Source organism: Trachemys scripta, chromosome 12 (genome assembly GCF_013100865.1).
Source record: "Trachemys scripta elegans isolate TJP31775 chromosome 12, CAS_Tse_1.0, whole genome shotgun sequence".
NCBI classification, from domain to species: domain Eukaryota; kingdom Metazoa; phylum Chordata; order Testudines; family Emydidae; genus Trachemys; species Trachemys scripta.
Window position 1 is genome coordinate 23,693,948 of NC_048309.1, and position 19,017 is coordinate 23,712,964.

The window sequence follows — 19,017 nt, forward strand, 5'->3', positions numbered from 1 at the left end:
CATGAAGCCATTCTTTATCTAGCAATATCATCTGTTCTCACCTTTGAGAAGACACAGGGCCTGTCAGTGTTACCTCTGTCAAAAGGTGAGGCCAGTGCAACTGGGCAATATTGTGCTATTGTGACTCTTTTCTGTCTCCCCACTAACTGTTTCACATAAGGAAACTGCTTTGTTAGAGTTGTTGCTGACTGTCTCCAGCGTCTGAGCCAGCTAATGCATCCAAAGGTGGAGGCTTTCCTGGCTGCAATCAATCCTGCCTGATGAGTTTTTATCCAGCATAGAAACTAGGGCTTCTTAGAATGTTTTCATGCAGTCGCTATGTTTCACTTCTGAAATACAGAGTTCATTTTAGTTTTTAAATTGTAGAGTTCAATATTCTGGGCCATTCTTCCTCTGAATAGGAGGCTTCATAACTCAATCAGAGATAATACGGGAGACAATGTTGGCTTGTTACTGCAACCTGGTGGTCCAACAAGTGAGTGATGTTTTTAGGTCATGAGTGTGAAAAGTAGCACCTCAGCAATCAATGGGAATATTATTTTTGAAGGAATGATGGACTCTGCAGAGTTTCTTATTGATTTTTTTTTTGCCTTAATGATTTGTACTACATGCATGTTCATGCAATTCGTAATGCTGGATTTCCAGCTACTGACAGTTCTGATCACAGTGTAACATGTTTTTTTACTGCTCTTGGAAGATTTTGGGGGTGCAGGCAGAGCTGCCAGTGCTTAATGTGAGAGTAAATCCATAAAAGGCCAATGAACTACTTAAGTCCTATTTTGAGAACTGAAGTGGTATCTAGGCCTGAAGTCACTCTTCTTCTGAGGGGTGAATTTCAACTTTAAAAAGCTCTACATGCCGTAAATAAATCCTTCCATTGGCGATATTACTGTATAAAGGGCTTTTCACAACTTGGAATAGTTGTGTCAGAAGTGACACAACCCTACTCCAACATATGCCTGTGGGATTTTCAGTACACATTTGTGTCTAATCATGTTTGCTACTTGCAAACCTTGTGCCAACCTTGCCTTGGAATATTAGGGTGAGCTCTGGTCAGGCCTGCAGTACAGAGACTGTTCTGCAGCCTCGGTAGTCCCTTGTTTTCATACATGGATAACTTTCTGAAATATTGGGGCTGAATCTTTCCTTGGTAGCTTTTTGCCTGAGGATTTTTTATTTATTTATCTAGGTTGAGCAAAATTCCTTAATCGGTATTCAAGTTGTGGGAGAAAATACATTTTTTCCCATTGTAAATAACCATAATAAAATAAAATTCCAAGTACTCTTTTATTGAAGTTACACCAAAAATAGCTGAAGTTGGAAAGCTGCAATTTGGGGTGGACCTAATCCTCCTTGAGGACTAGAACTTTGCCTGGGTTGGTGAGGGGAATTAAAAATCATTGCCCTGACCTTCCAAAGACTTGTGCACATGGTTAATTTTACACACAGGTGATTCAGTTGGCTTCAATTACAGGTTAAAATTAAGCACGTGTAAATCTTTCCAAGATCAGGGCATAAACTATAGGGATTTGAAAGTCAATTCTCAGTCTGCTTAGTTGGTACCTACTAGTATTTTAGTAGTCTAATGAAGCTTTACCCATTTTCCCCTCTACCTTACTTGACACGCCCGAGGGCAGCTGCTCTCAGGCTGCTGGTAGGGTATTCTACATGAGAGAGATGGTAAATGCCTTATAGACCCAGAGCAAAAACTAGTAATATTAAAAGGGTGGAAATATGAGGCTGTGGAGGGGTAAACAGTAGTAGAAGCTGTTTGAAGGGTCTCCCTATTTTTTTTACTGCATCTGTAGTCTGTCAATTCTCAGGTGTTAGTTTTTTTCTTTTTAAATAAGTTTTTGTCTCTTTCTGTTGCAGATGCAACTGCCAAATTAAATAGATGTCTAGCCCTGGTACCCTTTTCTGCAGAATTGTCCCCATCCAAACAGCAGCAGCCAGTGAAGGCAGAACTTGCCTCTTTATCACCCAGTGCACTTCAGTGAGATGTGAACTTGAAAACCTAAGTGGAATCATTTAAAAGTTCATAGTATTAAGCCAGACGAAATTCTCTTTATCTTTAAAGGGGGAGGGGGCGTGAGAGAGAGAGAACAAGAAAATGATAAAGCCAAGAAATTCAGAACAGCGTTAACTTAATCCAGTTGCACATATGTGCTATAGTATTTTCTTCTTCTTGGTTTTCTGGTTAAAATATGTGTACCTTAATATACTACTGCTTGCATTATAAAATGTCTACAGTAAAATAAACTGGATGTACACACAGCCAAATTAACCCTGCTGTTGGAACCTCAGTTTTGGCACCTCCTGAGTTTGACTAACTTTCCAATCATAATCTTTTCACATTTAAAATAATAAAACTGTACTCTACGTACTGATATATAGGATCTTGCGTATGGTGATGACCAAGATCTTTACAAGCATTAATTAAGTTTCACACCACTTCTATGAGGCTGGAAAGTAGAACTTAACTCCAATTATCTCAGTAGCTCAAATAACTGTATCCAGAATTCAGAAAACTGAATTTTTAGAAGATGGTTTTCATTTTTCTGAAATGCTTAAATTTTTTCTGATGTTTCTATTTTGTGATTGTGTGTGTGTGTGTCCCTTGAGCCAACTGGATAATTGAGGTTTACCTCTATTTATTCCCATTTTACTGGTGTGTAAACTGAGGCACAGAGTTCTAGAACTATCTGTGGTCACTTAAAAAGTTTGGCTGACTAAGTTATAGAACTGATCAGAATTTCTTTTATTAAACAAGAAAAAATTAACTTTTTGTTGGAAAAAAAACATTTTGGGGGTTTTGGCAGGAAAGTTTTTGACAGGCTCTCAATTCTCTATGGGTAACTGACACTTTTCAGGAAGAAATAGTTTTCTTGAAAATATAATTTTCTGTCAGAAAGCAACCTAGACGGAAAATTTTTGTCCAGTCCTAATCAAGAATACAGACCAAGGGTCCTGTTTCCCAGACCTTCCACTTCAACCATTAAATCCCAAAGTCTGTCTGTGGGTTGTCCTCCCTGGCTGTGGTTGCACATCGTTCCTTGGATGAAGTATTTTGGAGTGCAGTTCCGAAATCCAGATGTCTTGTTTCTGGAGTGATTGCCCTTGCTTTTGGCAGTACCAAAGCGTTGTCTTTTAATAAGTGCAATTTGTCTGTGTTAAATATAGCAATTAGCAGATGTAAATGCAAACAGAATACACTGTATCCTGTCTTCTCAAATTACCCTGTGCAAGGGATATGCACATGCTCAGATGAGATCAGTTACGGCATCATCAACAAGCTTTCCTTTTTGGTTTCTCACCTATTCTTTTTCTTAACATTGATTAATTTTTCCAGCTGGCTGTTGTACTTGATAGCTAACAAGGAGCTACAGAAACATATGAAAACATTTTTCAAGACCAAATTTGGGACTTTGTATATTAATTGTGGACTGCCACAATGCTACTTTGATATCTGATGTCCAACCTCCGTCAATGACTTTTCCAGTCCCATTTGCTCAACTTATAAGTCACAACAAGATTTCATTTTTTATTGTGCCCATCGTTGCAATGAGGCTAGTCTCTAAAAATAAAGCTGTGTTCATTCTACTTCATATTTCATCACTGACAATAAAGATTCTGGAATTGCACTGGTAGCTTGCCATTCTAGGTGATGATGCATGAGGCATAACTGAATACAGTTCTCCCTTCTGCAACTATATTGGCTCTGCAGGGCTGACAGTTGTACTATTGTTTATGGGGTCAGTGAACCAAGCAGATATGACTCAGGGATAAACTTGGGCACAAGCTTGCATGGCAGGGTGGAGGTAGAGGTAGGGGCAGTGTGTAGGCACAATGGGAGTTTTGGGAGGGGTTATTCCTCAGAAAGCACAAGTGTTTCCCATACAGGTCAACAAGCTGCACCACCCCACAGCCCGTTTCATGGGGAGGTGCTATGGCTACGGGTGAGTCACCACCTTCCTTGCTCTTTGCAGAGCACAAAAACTGTGGTTGTCCCTTGTCTTTGTGCAAAGTAAGTACGGAGGTGAAGTCACTTTGCCACCTTCCCACCCTATGGCCATGCACCTATGCTAGGGCCAAGGATGATCTGTCCCATGTTTTTCCATAAGAGAGTGCCATTTGAACAAAGTTACTCTTTGAAAATGTGTGTGCTGTAGGAGGGAGCAAGATACATACTGTCACTTCCAGAACACACATGGCATACATATTAATTCAACATTGTTGCATATGGTAATTTATGCAATATTCATTACACTTGAGACATATACAAGATTGTTTAAAGACATAAGTGCTAAGAAAACCCTGCAGCAGATTACTGTCTCACAAAGTCACTCTACTGACCACAGCAACATGTTAAGATATGTAAGGCAGTCGTGTGTTAAAAGCATAATGTGCTAGTAATGACTGTAGCGTAGAGTGAGGTATTTGGAATGCTGGTGATGGTATGTATTCAGTGGACATGGGCTAAAAAGGTGGCTTGGTTTTGGTTTTTAGAAAAAAACAAACACAGAACTATGGTTAGTTCAGCTCTTCCACACACACACACACACACACCCCCCCGCAAATAATCAGAATCCAAAAGGAATCAGATAAAAGGTGTGGGTGTTGTCCCAGCTCAGTACTGAATGACCTGGGATGGTTTGGATTGTGGGTCAACCTGTTTGGTAGAGCTGATCATTTAGCATGCTATTTGTTTCACACACACATCAGATATTTGCATGTGCAAATAGCTAGTTAGGTGTCTCTGTAGCCATGTGTGTATGTAAATGCCCAATTTGCAGGAATTGTAGCAATTATTATTATTACATCTTTCTCAAGACAATGTTGATGCGTTAGCGCTATTATTAGCTGCTGCTACCGTCTGCTCTGTGATGTTGAGTTTGACTGTTCCACCCTCCCTTCTAAAGGTTCTTAAGGTTTTCCTTGGGCTCCCTCATTTCCTCACTCCTGTTGGTTTTCACTTGACAGCTACGTGTGAGAGTGAATCTGTGTGTTGGCATCCATAGCCCATGCCTCAGTTACGTTAAGCACTTCCTTTTGATTCTAGTGGAAACAAGCTGCTGGTTGGTGTTTTCTCAGATCTCTTTTTTGGTGATAAAGTCTCTGTCCAATGCCCAGAATCTTTCATGGACACTTATTTTCAAAGGCATCTAGTTTTCTATCTAACGTTTAAATAGCTCTCAAGTTCTTACGGCCACATACTAGCACTAAGATTACATTGGCATTGAAGAAATTCTCAGTTTTGTTTTGTTACTGCATATCTTTGATTTCCATGGTTGAGTTTAGTGAATGCTATGGATGCCTTTCCTATCCTTGAGGTCTCTGTTGACTAATATGGGGCTGCCCAGGTAAATGAACAGTTCTGCTTTTTTATATCTTTACCTTCTAATATCATGGTATTTTTGACATATAGGTTCAGGGATGTTTGTTTTGGCGTAACTGATTTTGGGCCCTTTTTGGCCTGCTGTTTTTGCCAAGGTGTCTGTTTTGTTTGTAGTTTTTTTGGGGTGTTGCTCAACAGCACGATATCATAGCAAAGTCTAGGTCTTCTAGGCATTTCCCAAATACCCATACTATGCCAGTATTTGTGTTGCTAATACACTTCTTCATTATCCAGTTTATGGCAGTGTCAAACAACTGTAGAGACAGAATGCAGCCTTGTTTAATTCCAGAGTCCACATTGAATCACTTTGATGTCTTCTTGTTCACTCTTACAGCTCACTTTGCATTGCTGTACATAGACTTGATGATGATGATGATGATGAAGTCTTCAGCTGGAATTCCATGAGATTGTGGAGTATTCCACAATGTATGCTTATGCAGGCAGTCAAATGCCTTTTGAAAATCCATGAAATTGATAATGAGGGAAGCCTGCCATTCTACACATTCTTCTATGATGATCTTTACTGTGAATATCTGCTCTACACAGATCTCTTGAGCCTGAATCCAGCCTGTTCTTCCCCAGGCGTTGCATCCACTGCCTCTCTCATTCTGTGTAGTATCACACTACAGACGACTTTCACTACAACCAAGAATAGTGTGACACCTCTCCAGTTGCTGCAGTTAGTAAGATGACCCTTTTTGGGTATTCTGACATTTATTCCAGGTGTTCATGGGTTAGGTTGGGGGGTCTCTCTTTCCCAGACTTCATTGAACAGCTCTGCCAGTTTCATTAGGATGGTAGTGTCAAGAGCTTTTAGCATTTCTGCTGTGATATGATCATCTCTTGCCGTTTTGTTTTTTTCAGCTTCTTGACTGCAGCCTGTACTTCTGACATCTCTGTTCGAGCGATGTTGATATCAAGTTGGTCAGGTTCGCGTATTTCATCAAACTCTGGTGCTGAGGTAGGGCTGGGTCTGTTGAGGACTTCTTTGAAATGCTCTGCCCATCTGTTGTTCTGTTCTACCTCAGTTGTAAGCATTTTTCCATCTTTACTTTTTATTGGCCCATTTCCTGTTTTGAAGTTTCCACACAGGATTTTAGTCACTTGGTAAACAGCTCTGTGATTTCCTATCATAGCAGCAGCTTCAGCTGCTGGGTCTTCAACATATCTCTGTTTATCTTTCTTTGCTTTTCACTGCTTTGTCTGCTTTCTTGTACTCTCCCTTTACATTTTTCAATATTTCATTGGTCTTAGCATTCAGGAGTTTTCCGTTCAATGCTTGTCTTTTCTCAATAAGACACCACATCTCTTGGCTTATCCAATTCTTGCTCTGTTTACTATGACTGCTTCAGCTTGAATCTCATTGTCTTTGAGCACTGCCCATTTTTCTTCAGGTCCAGTCGGTGTCACACCTTCTTCGGCCTCTGGCAGTGCCTCAGCTCTGTTCCTTAGTTCAAGGTTGAATTTCTCACGGTACTCTTTTATTTTCAGCTCTGTGCAGTTGATTTTCTTGGCTGCTTTCTGTTTAAAGTTGATCTGTGTCCATTTGAATTTTATTTTGGCAATGCAAAGATTCTGGTCATTGCTGACATCTGCTATTCAATAAGCCTTTGCCTCTTGGACAGATGACCTGCCTCTTGAGCTGATGCGGATGTGATCAGTCTGTTTTTTGTTTTGCTATCTGGTGAATTCCATGTTTCTTTATGTATGTCTTTATGAGAGAACAGGGTGCTTGCAAGAGCTAGATTGGACACCAAGTACAATTCAATGAGACTCTTGCCATTTTGGTTAATGATCTCTAACCAGGGCTTCCCCATTGCTCTTTCCCTTCCATGGGTATTGCATTCTACATTAGCATTAAAATCACCTATCACAGGGAGTAAATCCTGTTTTGGTATTCTATCAATCATACTTTGTAGGCAGTTATAGAACCTACCTTTATCCTCATCACTGTGTTCCTCTGTCAGCGCATATCACTGTATGATTGACATTGTTACAATTCTGGTTTGGCATGTGGCGCATATAGTGGTTGGTTGATAGGTTTCCGGTTCATAGGTGTTTTTTCCACCGAATCTGTCATAGTGAGCATTACTCCCTTTGAGTGTGTGTTATCACTTTGACTTGAATAAATGAGATGTTTGAAGCACTTTCTATCCTCATCTGTCAGTCTGCTGTCACTGATGCCCAGGATTTCAAGTCCATAGTTGTCCATCTGCCTCATAACTTGCAAGATCTTTGCTGTTTGAAACATTGTTCTCACATTTCCGTACCAACTTTGAAATGTTTTTTGCTCCCGGCATTAAACTTTTTGGGGTCTTGGCTTCCGGAGACTGGTTTTCCCTAGGAACCTTCATGCAACATGTGGAGTTGGCAGTACTCTCTGCTGAGCAGCCATTTTTACCAGAATGGTAGCCTGGTTCCATTTTTATAATGAAAATGAGAGAGGGTATTGTGTTGTATAAGGCTACATAGTAAGCCTTGCGCTCCATCCTCCCCACTTTACCTGGCTTGGGACCAGCAGCCACATCAAAGTGCAGCAGATGGGGTTAATTGTAGCAATTGTGCATGAAAATTAGGTGTATAATTGCATGCATTTTTGTGTGTGACTGTAGGGATTCTCTGCCTGTTATCAAATTAGGTTGTTAAACTGGTAAAGCCCATTAGTCGATCAACCCATTATGTTCCCTCACACATGCAGCAGAAGAAAAATGGCAAATGTGTTGTCCCTGTAACTTCCTAACAGTTACTTAATGGAGCAACTGTCCACAAGCTGATTAGTACAAAGTGTTTAATAGAAAAGGAAGAAGGTGCAAAATTTTCAAAGAGGTGACATGTAAGGAAAAACCGACTTTATTTTATTATTGTATTTTTAAAACTTGTTCTAAATAGACAAATAACAAAACACCCTGATGATCTCCTATATTTTGTTATTTTCAGGAGACCAAAATCAACTGTGTCCGACTGGCGACAAAAGGTATGTGAGACTCTTCCTCCTGGTTGCAAGCTTATGCCGATATGGTGGAAGCTACAATGGTGACACAACTTAATTACAATTATCACTCAAATAGTGGGCTTCATTTAAAGCAGGTGTGGGTTGTCCAGGCAAAATGCCTGTTTCCAAAACCACTTTCTTGTATGTAGGGTCTGATCGGGTTAGCCTCCTAAAATACCATGTAGCTGCAGCAGCCCAGGCAGTGGCTTGGGCTAGCTGCCTGAGTGCAAAGGTCCTTGGTATGTATTTAGGTGGTTAGTCTCAGCTGCCCCTGTGATGCTGCAACCACGCTGCTATTTTTAGTGTGCAAACTCAGTCAGAGCTAGCATGTGTAGGTCTACCCAAGCTGGGATTTACTCCTCCCAGCTGTTTGTTAGATGTATCCACAGAGTCACTTGGGCGGGGGGGCATTTCTCTGCCAACATCTGGTGTGGTAAACAGCTTGTGTCACCATTGTAAACCCAAAGAGGATGAGCCATTTCCCCCTCCTTCGCTTGTGGTTCTGCTGTTGTGTAATGTCCCCTACCCCTTCTTTTTGCTTTCCCCTGTAGAGGTTCCTCATCAAACCATCATCTTAATTCCTATCTCTGGGTTCCAAACGTTCTGTGTGTCTCAAAATCTCTCTCCTCCCTACCCCATCACTTTATCTAAACCTTGAGTTACACGTCCATTTCAGATCATTCTCTTGGCTTTCTGGTGGTAGGAGGAGGTTTGGATGAGCGAGGGAGATAGGGACAGGTGAAAGAAGTTTGGGTAGAACAAGAAACTACATATACTTTTTGCCCAGAATGTGACTGGGGTGTCTTCTGAGGTTTAGAAAAGTCTAGATAACTTCATTTTTCAAAAGCCATAATTACATTCTTTCATCTCTGTAATTCCTAGTTCTGGGACTGGGTGTGGAAGTGCTGCATTATTTATGGTCCAGATAAAAGCAGGGAGTAGCACACATCTGGCAAGGAAGCAAGCATTCCTGTTCTTGTAACTTCTCCTGGTTAGGATGGTCTGGTTACGTTTGGATAGTTTGCAGTAGGTTTAAATAAGCATTTGAAGATTGAGATAGTTTTCCAAATGGACTGTGTTTTATTAGCCCAGTAGGCTATCAAAACAGCCACCAGCTTACTTGTATTCTATCATTCTTGAATGTTTGTGCCCTTTTAGGATGAGAACTCTCGGATGATCTACATTAGTGACAAATATAATAAGGATGGGTAGAGCCACCCAAGACTCTAAAAGTCTCATGGTAAACACTGTCTTCAGCACTGTTCTTGGTTGGCATGAATGGAAAAGAGCAGGAATTTATGAAAGTAATATATAGGACCAGTGCTCATTTTCTCACTCGTGTGTGTGCGCATGCTCATTCGCTCTCAGTGGGCATTACTTTTGATTTACAGGAAAGTGTCTTGTGTCTTCATATCTTGAGGGTTGGTGTTTTTTGGTGTTTTTCTTTTTTTTCTTTTTTGTTACATGTACTTTTCCATATGTGCTTTTTTCTTTCATTTTTTTTCTTTGGCATGAAATGCAACTGTACATGTTTGAATGTCTGATCATGAGCGAGGGCACTGGAATAAATATATCTATGGGGTAACTTTATGCCATACTACTTTGGCATATCCAAAGATACAATGTTGACTAGGACACTCAGGGATTATGTTGCAGCAGCATTAGTATTCCCCATGATACAACATTTTTTCATGTCTACAAATGGCACCTCGGCAAATAGCAGGCAAAAAGGGGGATTGCTCAGTCTGGGGGAGTTGAGCATACAGCCAAATATTCCCTGTCTGTGATTTAGAATCTCTCTTGTTATAAGGTACCCAAATGTCAAGAGGCTGTTTCTCCTTCTAGTAGTAACTTTTTACAAGTCAATAGAACCATGCCACTATACAGCCACCTGTAAGAAGGGAGTCATGCCCCATGTCTGTAAACATATTGCACATCTCTGCTACTAGAGTAATAGCCAGGTGTATTTGCATACCTATAGTTACATTGTGATTAGGGTCAAAAAATTATTCTCTTAGAATGGTGCCATTTTACCCAATGTATCCCATCTTATCTTGAGCATCATCAGCAAAGCTGTCTGCTAATGTGTGACTACAGTGTCTTTATAAGAGGCAGACAGAGTAAAGATTCCTGGCTGGTCTAGCAGCACTGGCAATTAGTCCACTTTTGACTTGTGTCATAGAATGACCACAGTTTGTTTGGGAGCTGGTGAGAGAGAATAAATGTGGGACTCTTTAATGTCCTTTTATAGACTCCCTTTTCAGTCTACGGCCTGATCTTACTTACATATGTTTTACCCCAAAGTAATCTTATCAGCTTCAGTTGAGTTACTCCTGATTTACACTGGTGAAAGTGAGGTTAGAATCAAGATCATTAACTGTGCTTAAGTCTGGCAGATATTCTCTTAAACTGTCATTAACATGGGCAGTAAACTCGAATGTGAGAATAATTAAGCAATAAGACTTGACAGGTAGTGTGTTACTGGGAGATTATAGCACATTATAGCTGTGAGACACCAGACAAAAAGCTGAGTAACTTTAATTACTTGAGAAGTTCAACAAACCATTCCATTGTCACTGTTCCAGCCGGACGAGGAGGGCATTTGCCTTTAAATTCAATTCTCTCAGAAAATTAGACAACCCTTATTAAACTGTTTTAGTTTAAATAAATAAATAAATAAATAGGGGCAGTCAAGATGCTTCACAGCAGACTAGTTTTGCCTAATCATATTACGATGTCATTGAAATCTCTTGTTTAGCATAAAGATGTTCAGATTGGCCCTTCATTTTCATTTCAGCTAAGCTCTGTTCAGGGATTCCTTACTCGGAAAGAAGGAATTCTCTAGTGCACTAGCTACTAAAGGGCAAAGGCAGCTTGTGAATTGGGGGGGGGTCCAGCCCCTCACCATCTCACTCGCATGCTGTGTTCTGCGGCATGCCCTTCCTGAGCATGCACAGTGCTCCTTGTTGGGTGAAATTGACCCCAAACAGAGGTCCAGTACAAGGCCTGTGCACCCATAACGTCCCGAACGGCTTAAGTGGGACTTAAGTGGTGCAAAGTTTTTATGCTAACACACTGCATTGGGATCAGTTTCACCAGTTAGTGCAATCAGCAGCACATTTTACAAGATACAACCGGTGGAATTCTACTGTGAAAGGCAGAATTTGTAGAGTGCATCTGCCACCATCCCGTCTCCTGCTTACAGCACTGTCCGGGGCAAAATTTGGCCCATCCCATAAATATTGGGACAGGGGAGCTTAGACTCTCACTGGGCATTACTGTCAGACTTTGCCATGATATTGATGATCCATCAGAAAGCTTGGTGCATTTCATCTCCTGTAGCCATTTCATAATTCACTAATATGTTTTAGCTCACTAATTAAAACCATTACCCTTATATATGCATTTATTTGCTTTCAGTGGTGTTGGCCTTAAATCTTTTACCTCAATCATCTATAAATGTCTCTCCACAAACAGGTTACTCCTCTTTTTAAATTGCTGTGTTTAAAAAAAAAAGAGATAAAGAAAGAAAATTATAAAAAGTGTTAGTCACCTTGGATGACTATTATTAGCATTTAAAAATAAGCTTGAAATTAAACTCCAATTTACCAGCTCTCTGCCACACCATTTTAATTCAAAGAGTTTATTTATTCACTTTGCCACTTAGTTTCCTTGATGGCATTCATTTTATTTTATTTATTTTAATTTGATCCATTCTTTTGGAATTAACAGATCTCCCTCCTCCCCAGCACCTAATGCATATTTATGTTGACACTTTCATTGAGAAAACTGCAACCCCTTCCTGAGAAGAAATGATGACCTCTTTTACTCTCAGAACATAATAAATACATTTCAACACCTAATTGAAACCAAGGCAAAGGGCTTGTTAATGGCTCTTCTTGATATTAATCTCTTGATATTAATCTCTTGATATTCATTTCTTTTTTCTTTTAAATGTGAGTTCTTGCAAATTAAAAAAATGCGATTTTAATCATTAAGTGGTACATTTTTATTTTTATTTTCCTTTTGTTTTCTTGTGCATGCTGCCTGGGAACTGTTTTCCTTGTTCTTAGCAGTACTAGCTAGGCAACAGGTGACCACACGAAACCCGCCCAGCCTCTTGAGCACAGGTGATTATCAATTCAGGAGAAGGAAGATCATTAAAAACTTGAAGTAGTTGAGCAGTTTCTTGATCTTTTGTTTTGTATTTCGCATGCACGGGGAACCCAATTTTGAAGTTATTCTATTGTTTAAAGGAGGGTTTTCTCTTACATGCCACTCTTTTGCACAGAGGGTGAAATTCACCACTATGCAGAGGGCCAGGACTAGCTACTAAAGGACAGAAGGCCAAAGCAACACTTGTCCTCAGAATAGCACTCAAGTAGGACATAAGTGGCGCATTGACTTCATGTTGGCCCTCTCCAGCTGGTGAATGTCACCCTGAGTGTACTTGGAGATGTTCTCGCATTGCTGCCTGCAGTGCACTCAAAGTGACCATGGCACTTCCTGGTGCTGGGTTAATGCACTCGCTTTTTACTTTGGAGACCTGGGTTCCATTACTAAGTAGTGGGCAAGAAAAAAAAACAAAGACCAGATCCTACAAGCAGTGTGCCAAACTTCTACTGAAATCAGTGGGAGTTTCACAGCATAGAGCTTTGCAGAATCAAACCCTCAAACTGGTGGTCATGTCACAAAAATTACCACAGACAGTCACAGGAGAAGCTCAGAACTTGGCATATGTTTGGCAACCTGATTCTGAATGCATTTTCAGAGCTGTGTCTAATAAACTTGTGCCCTCATGCCAGTGCTGTGTCCAGTGCTATCAATATTTTTTTGCACCCAGCAACATTTAATTTTATCCAGAAAGTTTAAATGTAGGGGGAAAAAATCCAGTTTCCTTCAACTTAACTTTAAAGACGTGGGATTCAATATACTGGGGTGTGACATGGAGTTGTTTGAGTTGAATGAAATCCTTGTAGGGATGTGTTCCACTTTCAGGGCTGTAAGGTCATTCTTAAATTGGCTTCATTCCCTTTCCCAAATGAATATTGACTTTGCAAGATGGCAGCTCTGAGAAGATTGAGCAGACGGGATACCAGGCTTGGTACCTGAATGCCTCGCAGGCTCAGAAGAATGAAATGCAGAGTGAGGCTCTTCAGTCCTTTTCTAGTGCATCATCAAGCAAAAGGAATTTTGTCATTCAACAGAAGTAGCTGCCTGGGAGAGTTGAGTGTATATCAATCATGAGAGCTCAGAAATGAACCCAAGTCTTAAAAGTGACCAATGGAATATTGTGGAAGAAAAATATTTATGTTACAAAAATAATGCCAGTAAAAATGGCAATAGGAAGTCAGGGGAAATAAATCCTACTACCCACATGATCTTGTTTCATGAGAAAACTGTTCCTCTAATAGGTCTTGTTCCTTCAACTTCATTTAAGAGAGTTCCATTGTTTTCTTAAATATATTCTGGTTTGGTAGACAGATAATGTATTCTTTAAACAAATCTAATCCCACATCAAGTCTGTTTGTTATTGCATTTTGTCTTTTGATGCACTTGAATGTTATTCTTTTGACAGGTTTATTCCATTCTGTGCTATTTATTTCAAAAAGCTTCATTCCATTGCTTAGGTTAGATACACGAAAATGTTTTTCCTTAACATGTCTCTCCCTTCCAAAAGTTATTTTAAGTATAGGTTCCCGTAGCACCATAATTAAATGTTAATAACAGCAACACTTACGTCACTCTTTATGAAAAATATTCCCCACTGGGAAAACAAATCAAGCCTCCTAATATTCAGATGTCCATCTGGCTGGTGAGCATCCTTATTTTCCTCAAATTGTGTAGCTTGATATAACTAAATGGATTTAAAATGTGTATTGTGGAGGGTTCCTGACTCAGTGAGATAATGCACTAACCTTTATTTGTTAGAGAACTCAGTTCAAATGTGGATCAGGCCAGAAATGAAATGAATTAATGACCTCAGCCACTTCCTAGTGGACATCGGTCTGCCCCCTGGCACTTCTACACTGCTTGGTGTGATTGTTGGTCTCGAAGCAAGAAAGGCCCCAAGCTGGAACAGCAGGAACAATGTTGAAGGTCAGGACTGGGATGAATTGGTAGAATTGTGTTGAGGAATCTAGCTTCCAGCTCCAGGACAGAATCCCGCCTACGGCCAGTGCTGTAACTCTGTGGCAGGCATTCCTTGCACCACTGGCTAAAGGCCACCACTTGGCCCCAAGTATGGGAGTCACTCCACAGAAGAACGGAGAAGGAAGCTGAGAGGCAGCAGGGTATGACTGGTTATCACCATGGAAGCTGAAATCTCCTAAAAGGAAAGTTAGTAGGATGAGTAAGGAAAAAGGCGTGACAGTCAGGCATCAAAGCCGGAGAGGAAGGTGCAAGCAGAACCAGGGAAGAGTATGCAGGAGGAAGTGGATGACAGCTACCTGGAGAAAACCAGATTGCTGGCCTTTCAATGGTAAAATAGGAAGAAAGGATTTGTAAGAGAGGAGCAATCTAATGCCACTCAACAGCCTCCTGGTTTTGGCATCGGAGATGTAATTCGAGCCAAAGGCAGAACAGCTGCAGATGAAGAGCAGCAGGAAGATAATGTGTGAATAGAGGTCATAGTGATGTCACATGTTCATAATTTACATATTGTGCCATCGATACATGGGGTTATCAATATTCCTTGGCCTTTTCACTATAGATGAAGATTCTTCAGTGGATATTCATGAATTACCATTGCTCCTCTACCGTGGATTGCTTTAAAAGATTTTCATGAATATATTATTATTGTCAATGTCTGAAACAGAGCTTCCAAAGGCATGACAAACCCAAAGCTGCTATTAATACATTATGCCTCTGTTTCCTTAAATAGTTTCTCAACTAGCCCACAGTCAGAAACAGATTATTATTAATGCATTAAGGTTCTCCGTTTCCCTCAGGAACACTGTCTAAAAAACCCCATAATGGCAGTAGAATGTTTAAGATGGTTACAAGAGAGCCAGGTGTGGAGAGGGCCATTATGTAATACCACAACACAAGTGAATTAAAAGTTTTCAGTTCAGTAGTGTCTGAAAGGATGACTTGAAAGGCCTGGAAATCTTTCACACAATCATGAACCCCATTCTGCCCAAGTAATACAGTGTGGGTAGATAGACACCCTAAAGCAGTTTGTACTGTGGACTATGTGTCCCTATCATGTTGCCCATGCTCTAGTGTGGACTACATCCTGCCTTCTGATACTCCTCTTTCAGTGGGTTATGATGAAGATGACTTTTTATTGGTTCATTGTGACTCTACTCTCACATGTAACCTGTAAGACATTTGAATGGTCAGATTGAAAGTTAGCCTTGTTTCACTGTTGTACCAGCCTCTGGCCTTTGCTGAATATTTTAGTTTCCTCTGCTAAGCCAGTCAACGGGCGTTTTGACAGTAATTACGATGAGAGTAAAAGCAAGTGCTTAAAAAGCACTAATCTTCATTAAGGCATCAATCCTTCAGGTCTGAAACCACAGCTCCTGCATGTAAGGTATCAGATCCTGAAAAAGGAAAAAAGAGAACTGTTAAGTCAAAGGCTCCATTGAACCTAATATGATGGTTAGTGCACCACAAAAGCTGTGATTTTAGGGTTAGACATAAATGTCCAGTTACACTAATCAATGAGTATACTAACAAAAGCCCACATAGTGCAATGCAGCATTTTGCTGCATGCACAAATATGGACTTTTACAGACTTAAGGTATGTATGGACATTTTTATGGGCACATGCATTAAGTCTCATATATTCAAATGTGAGTGCTACTCAATAGTGTAATTCCCGGCTCCATATGGTCATAGCTTTATATTTAAACATACAAAAAGTATTTTTTCAGAAAATTCCATGTAGGTGCTAGGTTGTGTGCGGTGGAGGCGGAATGCAGAGTCTCATCAATTGACAGTAATGACTGGGAGAGCCACGATGAATTACTGAATTTTGTGAATTAGCAAATATGTGCTGGATTCTGATGCCTTGCTCATGTTGAGCACTAACTTAGGGGAAATTGATGGGAACGCTCAAAGAATAAGGCATTGCTGAGTGGCTGAAATTCAACTCTGTGCCAGTGGGCCAACACAAGGCCTGTGTTAAGTCCCACTTAAGAGCTATTTTGAAGGTTTCATTGGACTTAAACAGTGCATAGGATTGTGCTGCCCTCTCTACAGGGGTGAATTCCATGCAGTATGTATAAGGATATCAAAATCTGTCCCTTACAGGTGAACAAACAAAGAGCAGAAAGCCAAGTATGAGACATCCCAAATAGGCTGGCTGTTAGACAGTCCTAATTAGCGCTTGAGCAGGTGAGTTTTGGTGGATTGTTCCACTTTTTAAAAAAAAACCTGTCCCGCTGCCTCCCTGAAAAGTGTGCACCATTTTATCCAATAATACAGAGAGAGGGGCTGGGGAAATAAAAAACGCATATCTTACCTTTTACTTTGGTTTTATACTCCAGCTTCTGCCACTACCTTGAATGCAGCTGCTCTTCTTCAGTTCTCATTTACAAAATAAGGATATTATTTACTTACCTCATGGCTTGTAGTGAAGGTTAATTAGTTGCTATTTGTATATGATGTGTTTATTTTAGTATGATAAGTGTATAATGTTTTCTCATTCATTTTACAAGTACAAGTGGTTCTCACATCCACACCACTCAAAAGCTTGACACTCTTTATAATATACAAAGAGGAATATGGAAAAGGTTAGTATAAGTTTCTACATAGGAGCCCTGATCTGGGCTGTGCTATTTTGGATCCATGATATCAAAGGCACAGATAAAAATCCTTGAGAGAGATGGAGCACAAGCAAGCTTGGACACTTGAAAATTCATCTCCTTGTATTTACCTGCATATTTACACCAATTAATACCTCTTTGTAAATTTGGCCTTCTGGCAATGTGGCCTTTCCTTCTTATAATTTACAACTAACCTATTAATCCCTCCACATAAGCAAGGAATTATAATGGGGAAATGTTGTCACCATCTTAACTACAGCATCGCTTGCACTCATCCCCATAGGACCCTTTAATAATATCACTATTACCTGTGATTCATCTGTCCAAGTGAACACATTAACCTTTTCGATCCTTGGGTGTAAAGATCCACTGCTAGCAGAAATTAAATGTTTCTGTTTTGATGGAAGGGGTGAGAGCAAAGAGAAGAGAAGAAAAGCGTCCATGGTAGATTTGGCTGGAATCTCAAGAATCATTGATTCTCTTATTGCTTTTTTCATTATTCTTGCTCAGTTTAGTAACTCTAATCATACCTCCTCACTGTGTGTTTATCTCATCCACCCACTGATTCCATATGCATCCCTGATCATCCTTTTGACAGAGGCCAGTCTTTCTCCCCCGCCTCTCCCTCCAGACACTACCACACCTACAGTGTGCTTCTGCTTTCTCTACATTTATCATTTGGCTGAAAGTTGTTGGCTCCTGGCAACAGGTTACTCTCTCTGTCCCTTTTAAACCTTTTGTTTAGGTGAAATTGTACCATTGAGTCCTCATTTATGAGGCATTAGGCCTCTGGTATTTACGTTCTTCAATAACTGTGGACAGAAAAGACACTACATTTTTACCTCAAGGAGAGGGTGTGTGTATGTGTGCTTTTTTTTAATGAATAGTTCTAGTTCCAGAAATGACCTCTGTGAAATCTCTTTCTGGTTTTAATATATTGTTTTATTTGGTTTCTACTTCATGGAAGGAAAGATCAACATTTTCCGTGCCTTGCTGAAGTCCTCATATTCGGATATATTGTTGAGGATTATATTTTTATATTTACAAACCAGTCTTCTCTAACACAACCAGTAAATTCAAGCCTACTAAAACAATGCTTGTGTGTGCTCTCTTATTGATAAACAAATAGGTCGTTGGTCTAACATGGTTGTTGACAGTCTGTTTCAAGATAGCCAGAGGAACTAGTCTACACAGGATCTTACTGTTATCATCTTCATTTATAACTAACTATAGATATCTTCAGAGTAAATTGCATGGTCAAATTTTCAGAGGTGCTAAGCAGGTGCACCTCCATTAGAGCTTTAAATTTCAGGATATTAATCCATAGGATAACTTTGGAAACTCTCTTCCAAATCCTCAGAGGTCTTAGTCACTTGTTGGCCAGTAGCATAACAAACAGCACCTAAAGTTATTTGGTTAAGGGTAAAATGTTCAAGTGATTTGGGAGCCTATGTCTCTTTTGAAAGTGGTTCTTATGTACTTTTGGAAGTGTCATACTCAGTTTACAGTCTATCCATTACTTGCAGTAAATAAAGATATAGCTCTACTTAACAGACGAAGGGCTTGTCTACACTGGCAAGTTTTGTCTCCAAAAACTGCCTTTTGGTGACAAAACAGCAATAGCGTACACGCTGCAATGGGACTTTTGTCGAAAAAAATGCAGGGATGGAAGTTTTTTGTCGCCAAAACTAGGCAAGAGACTTTTGTCTTTCCCCCTCCCTTTATTGTCGACAAACAGCCAGTGTAGACATCGCATCTTATTTTTTTCGATTTTATTGGCCCTCAGAAAGTGTCCCCCAATTCCCCTGCTGCCCTGGTCAGCGGTTTGAACTCCACTGCCCTGCAGCCAACCCACC

General features: G+C 40.2%; 1 protein-coding gene across 5 annotated transcripts in view; it reads left to right on the forward strand.

The window, feature by feature from the left end:
- PTPRT (protein tyrosine phosphatase receptor type T) overlaps window positions 1-19,017 on the forward strand; it is a 707,111-nt gene that overhangs the window by 565,133 nt on the left and 122,961 nt on the right. For 2 of the 5 annotated variants that reach the window (XM_034787359.1, XM_034787363.1), the window contains exons 13-14: window positions 8,333-8,369; window positions 12,461-12,517. In XM_034787359.1, coding sequence (XP_034643250.1) covers window positions 8,333-8,369; window positions 12,461-12,517 — 94 coding nt within the window. The remainder of the gene's footprint in view (window positions 1-8,332; window positions 8,370-12,460; window positions 12,518-19,017) is intronic. The other 3 variants (XM_034787364.1, XM_034787365.1, XM_034787360.1) reach the window with 2 other exon arrangements.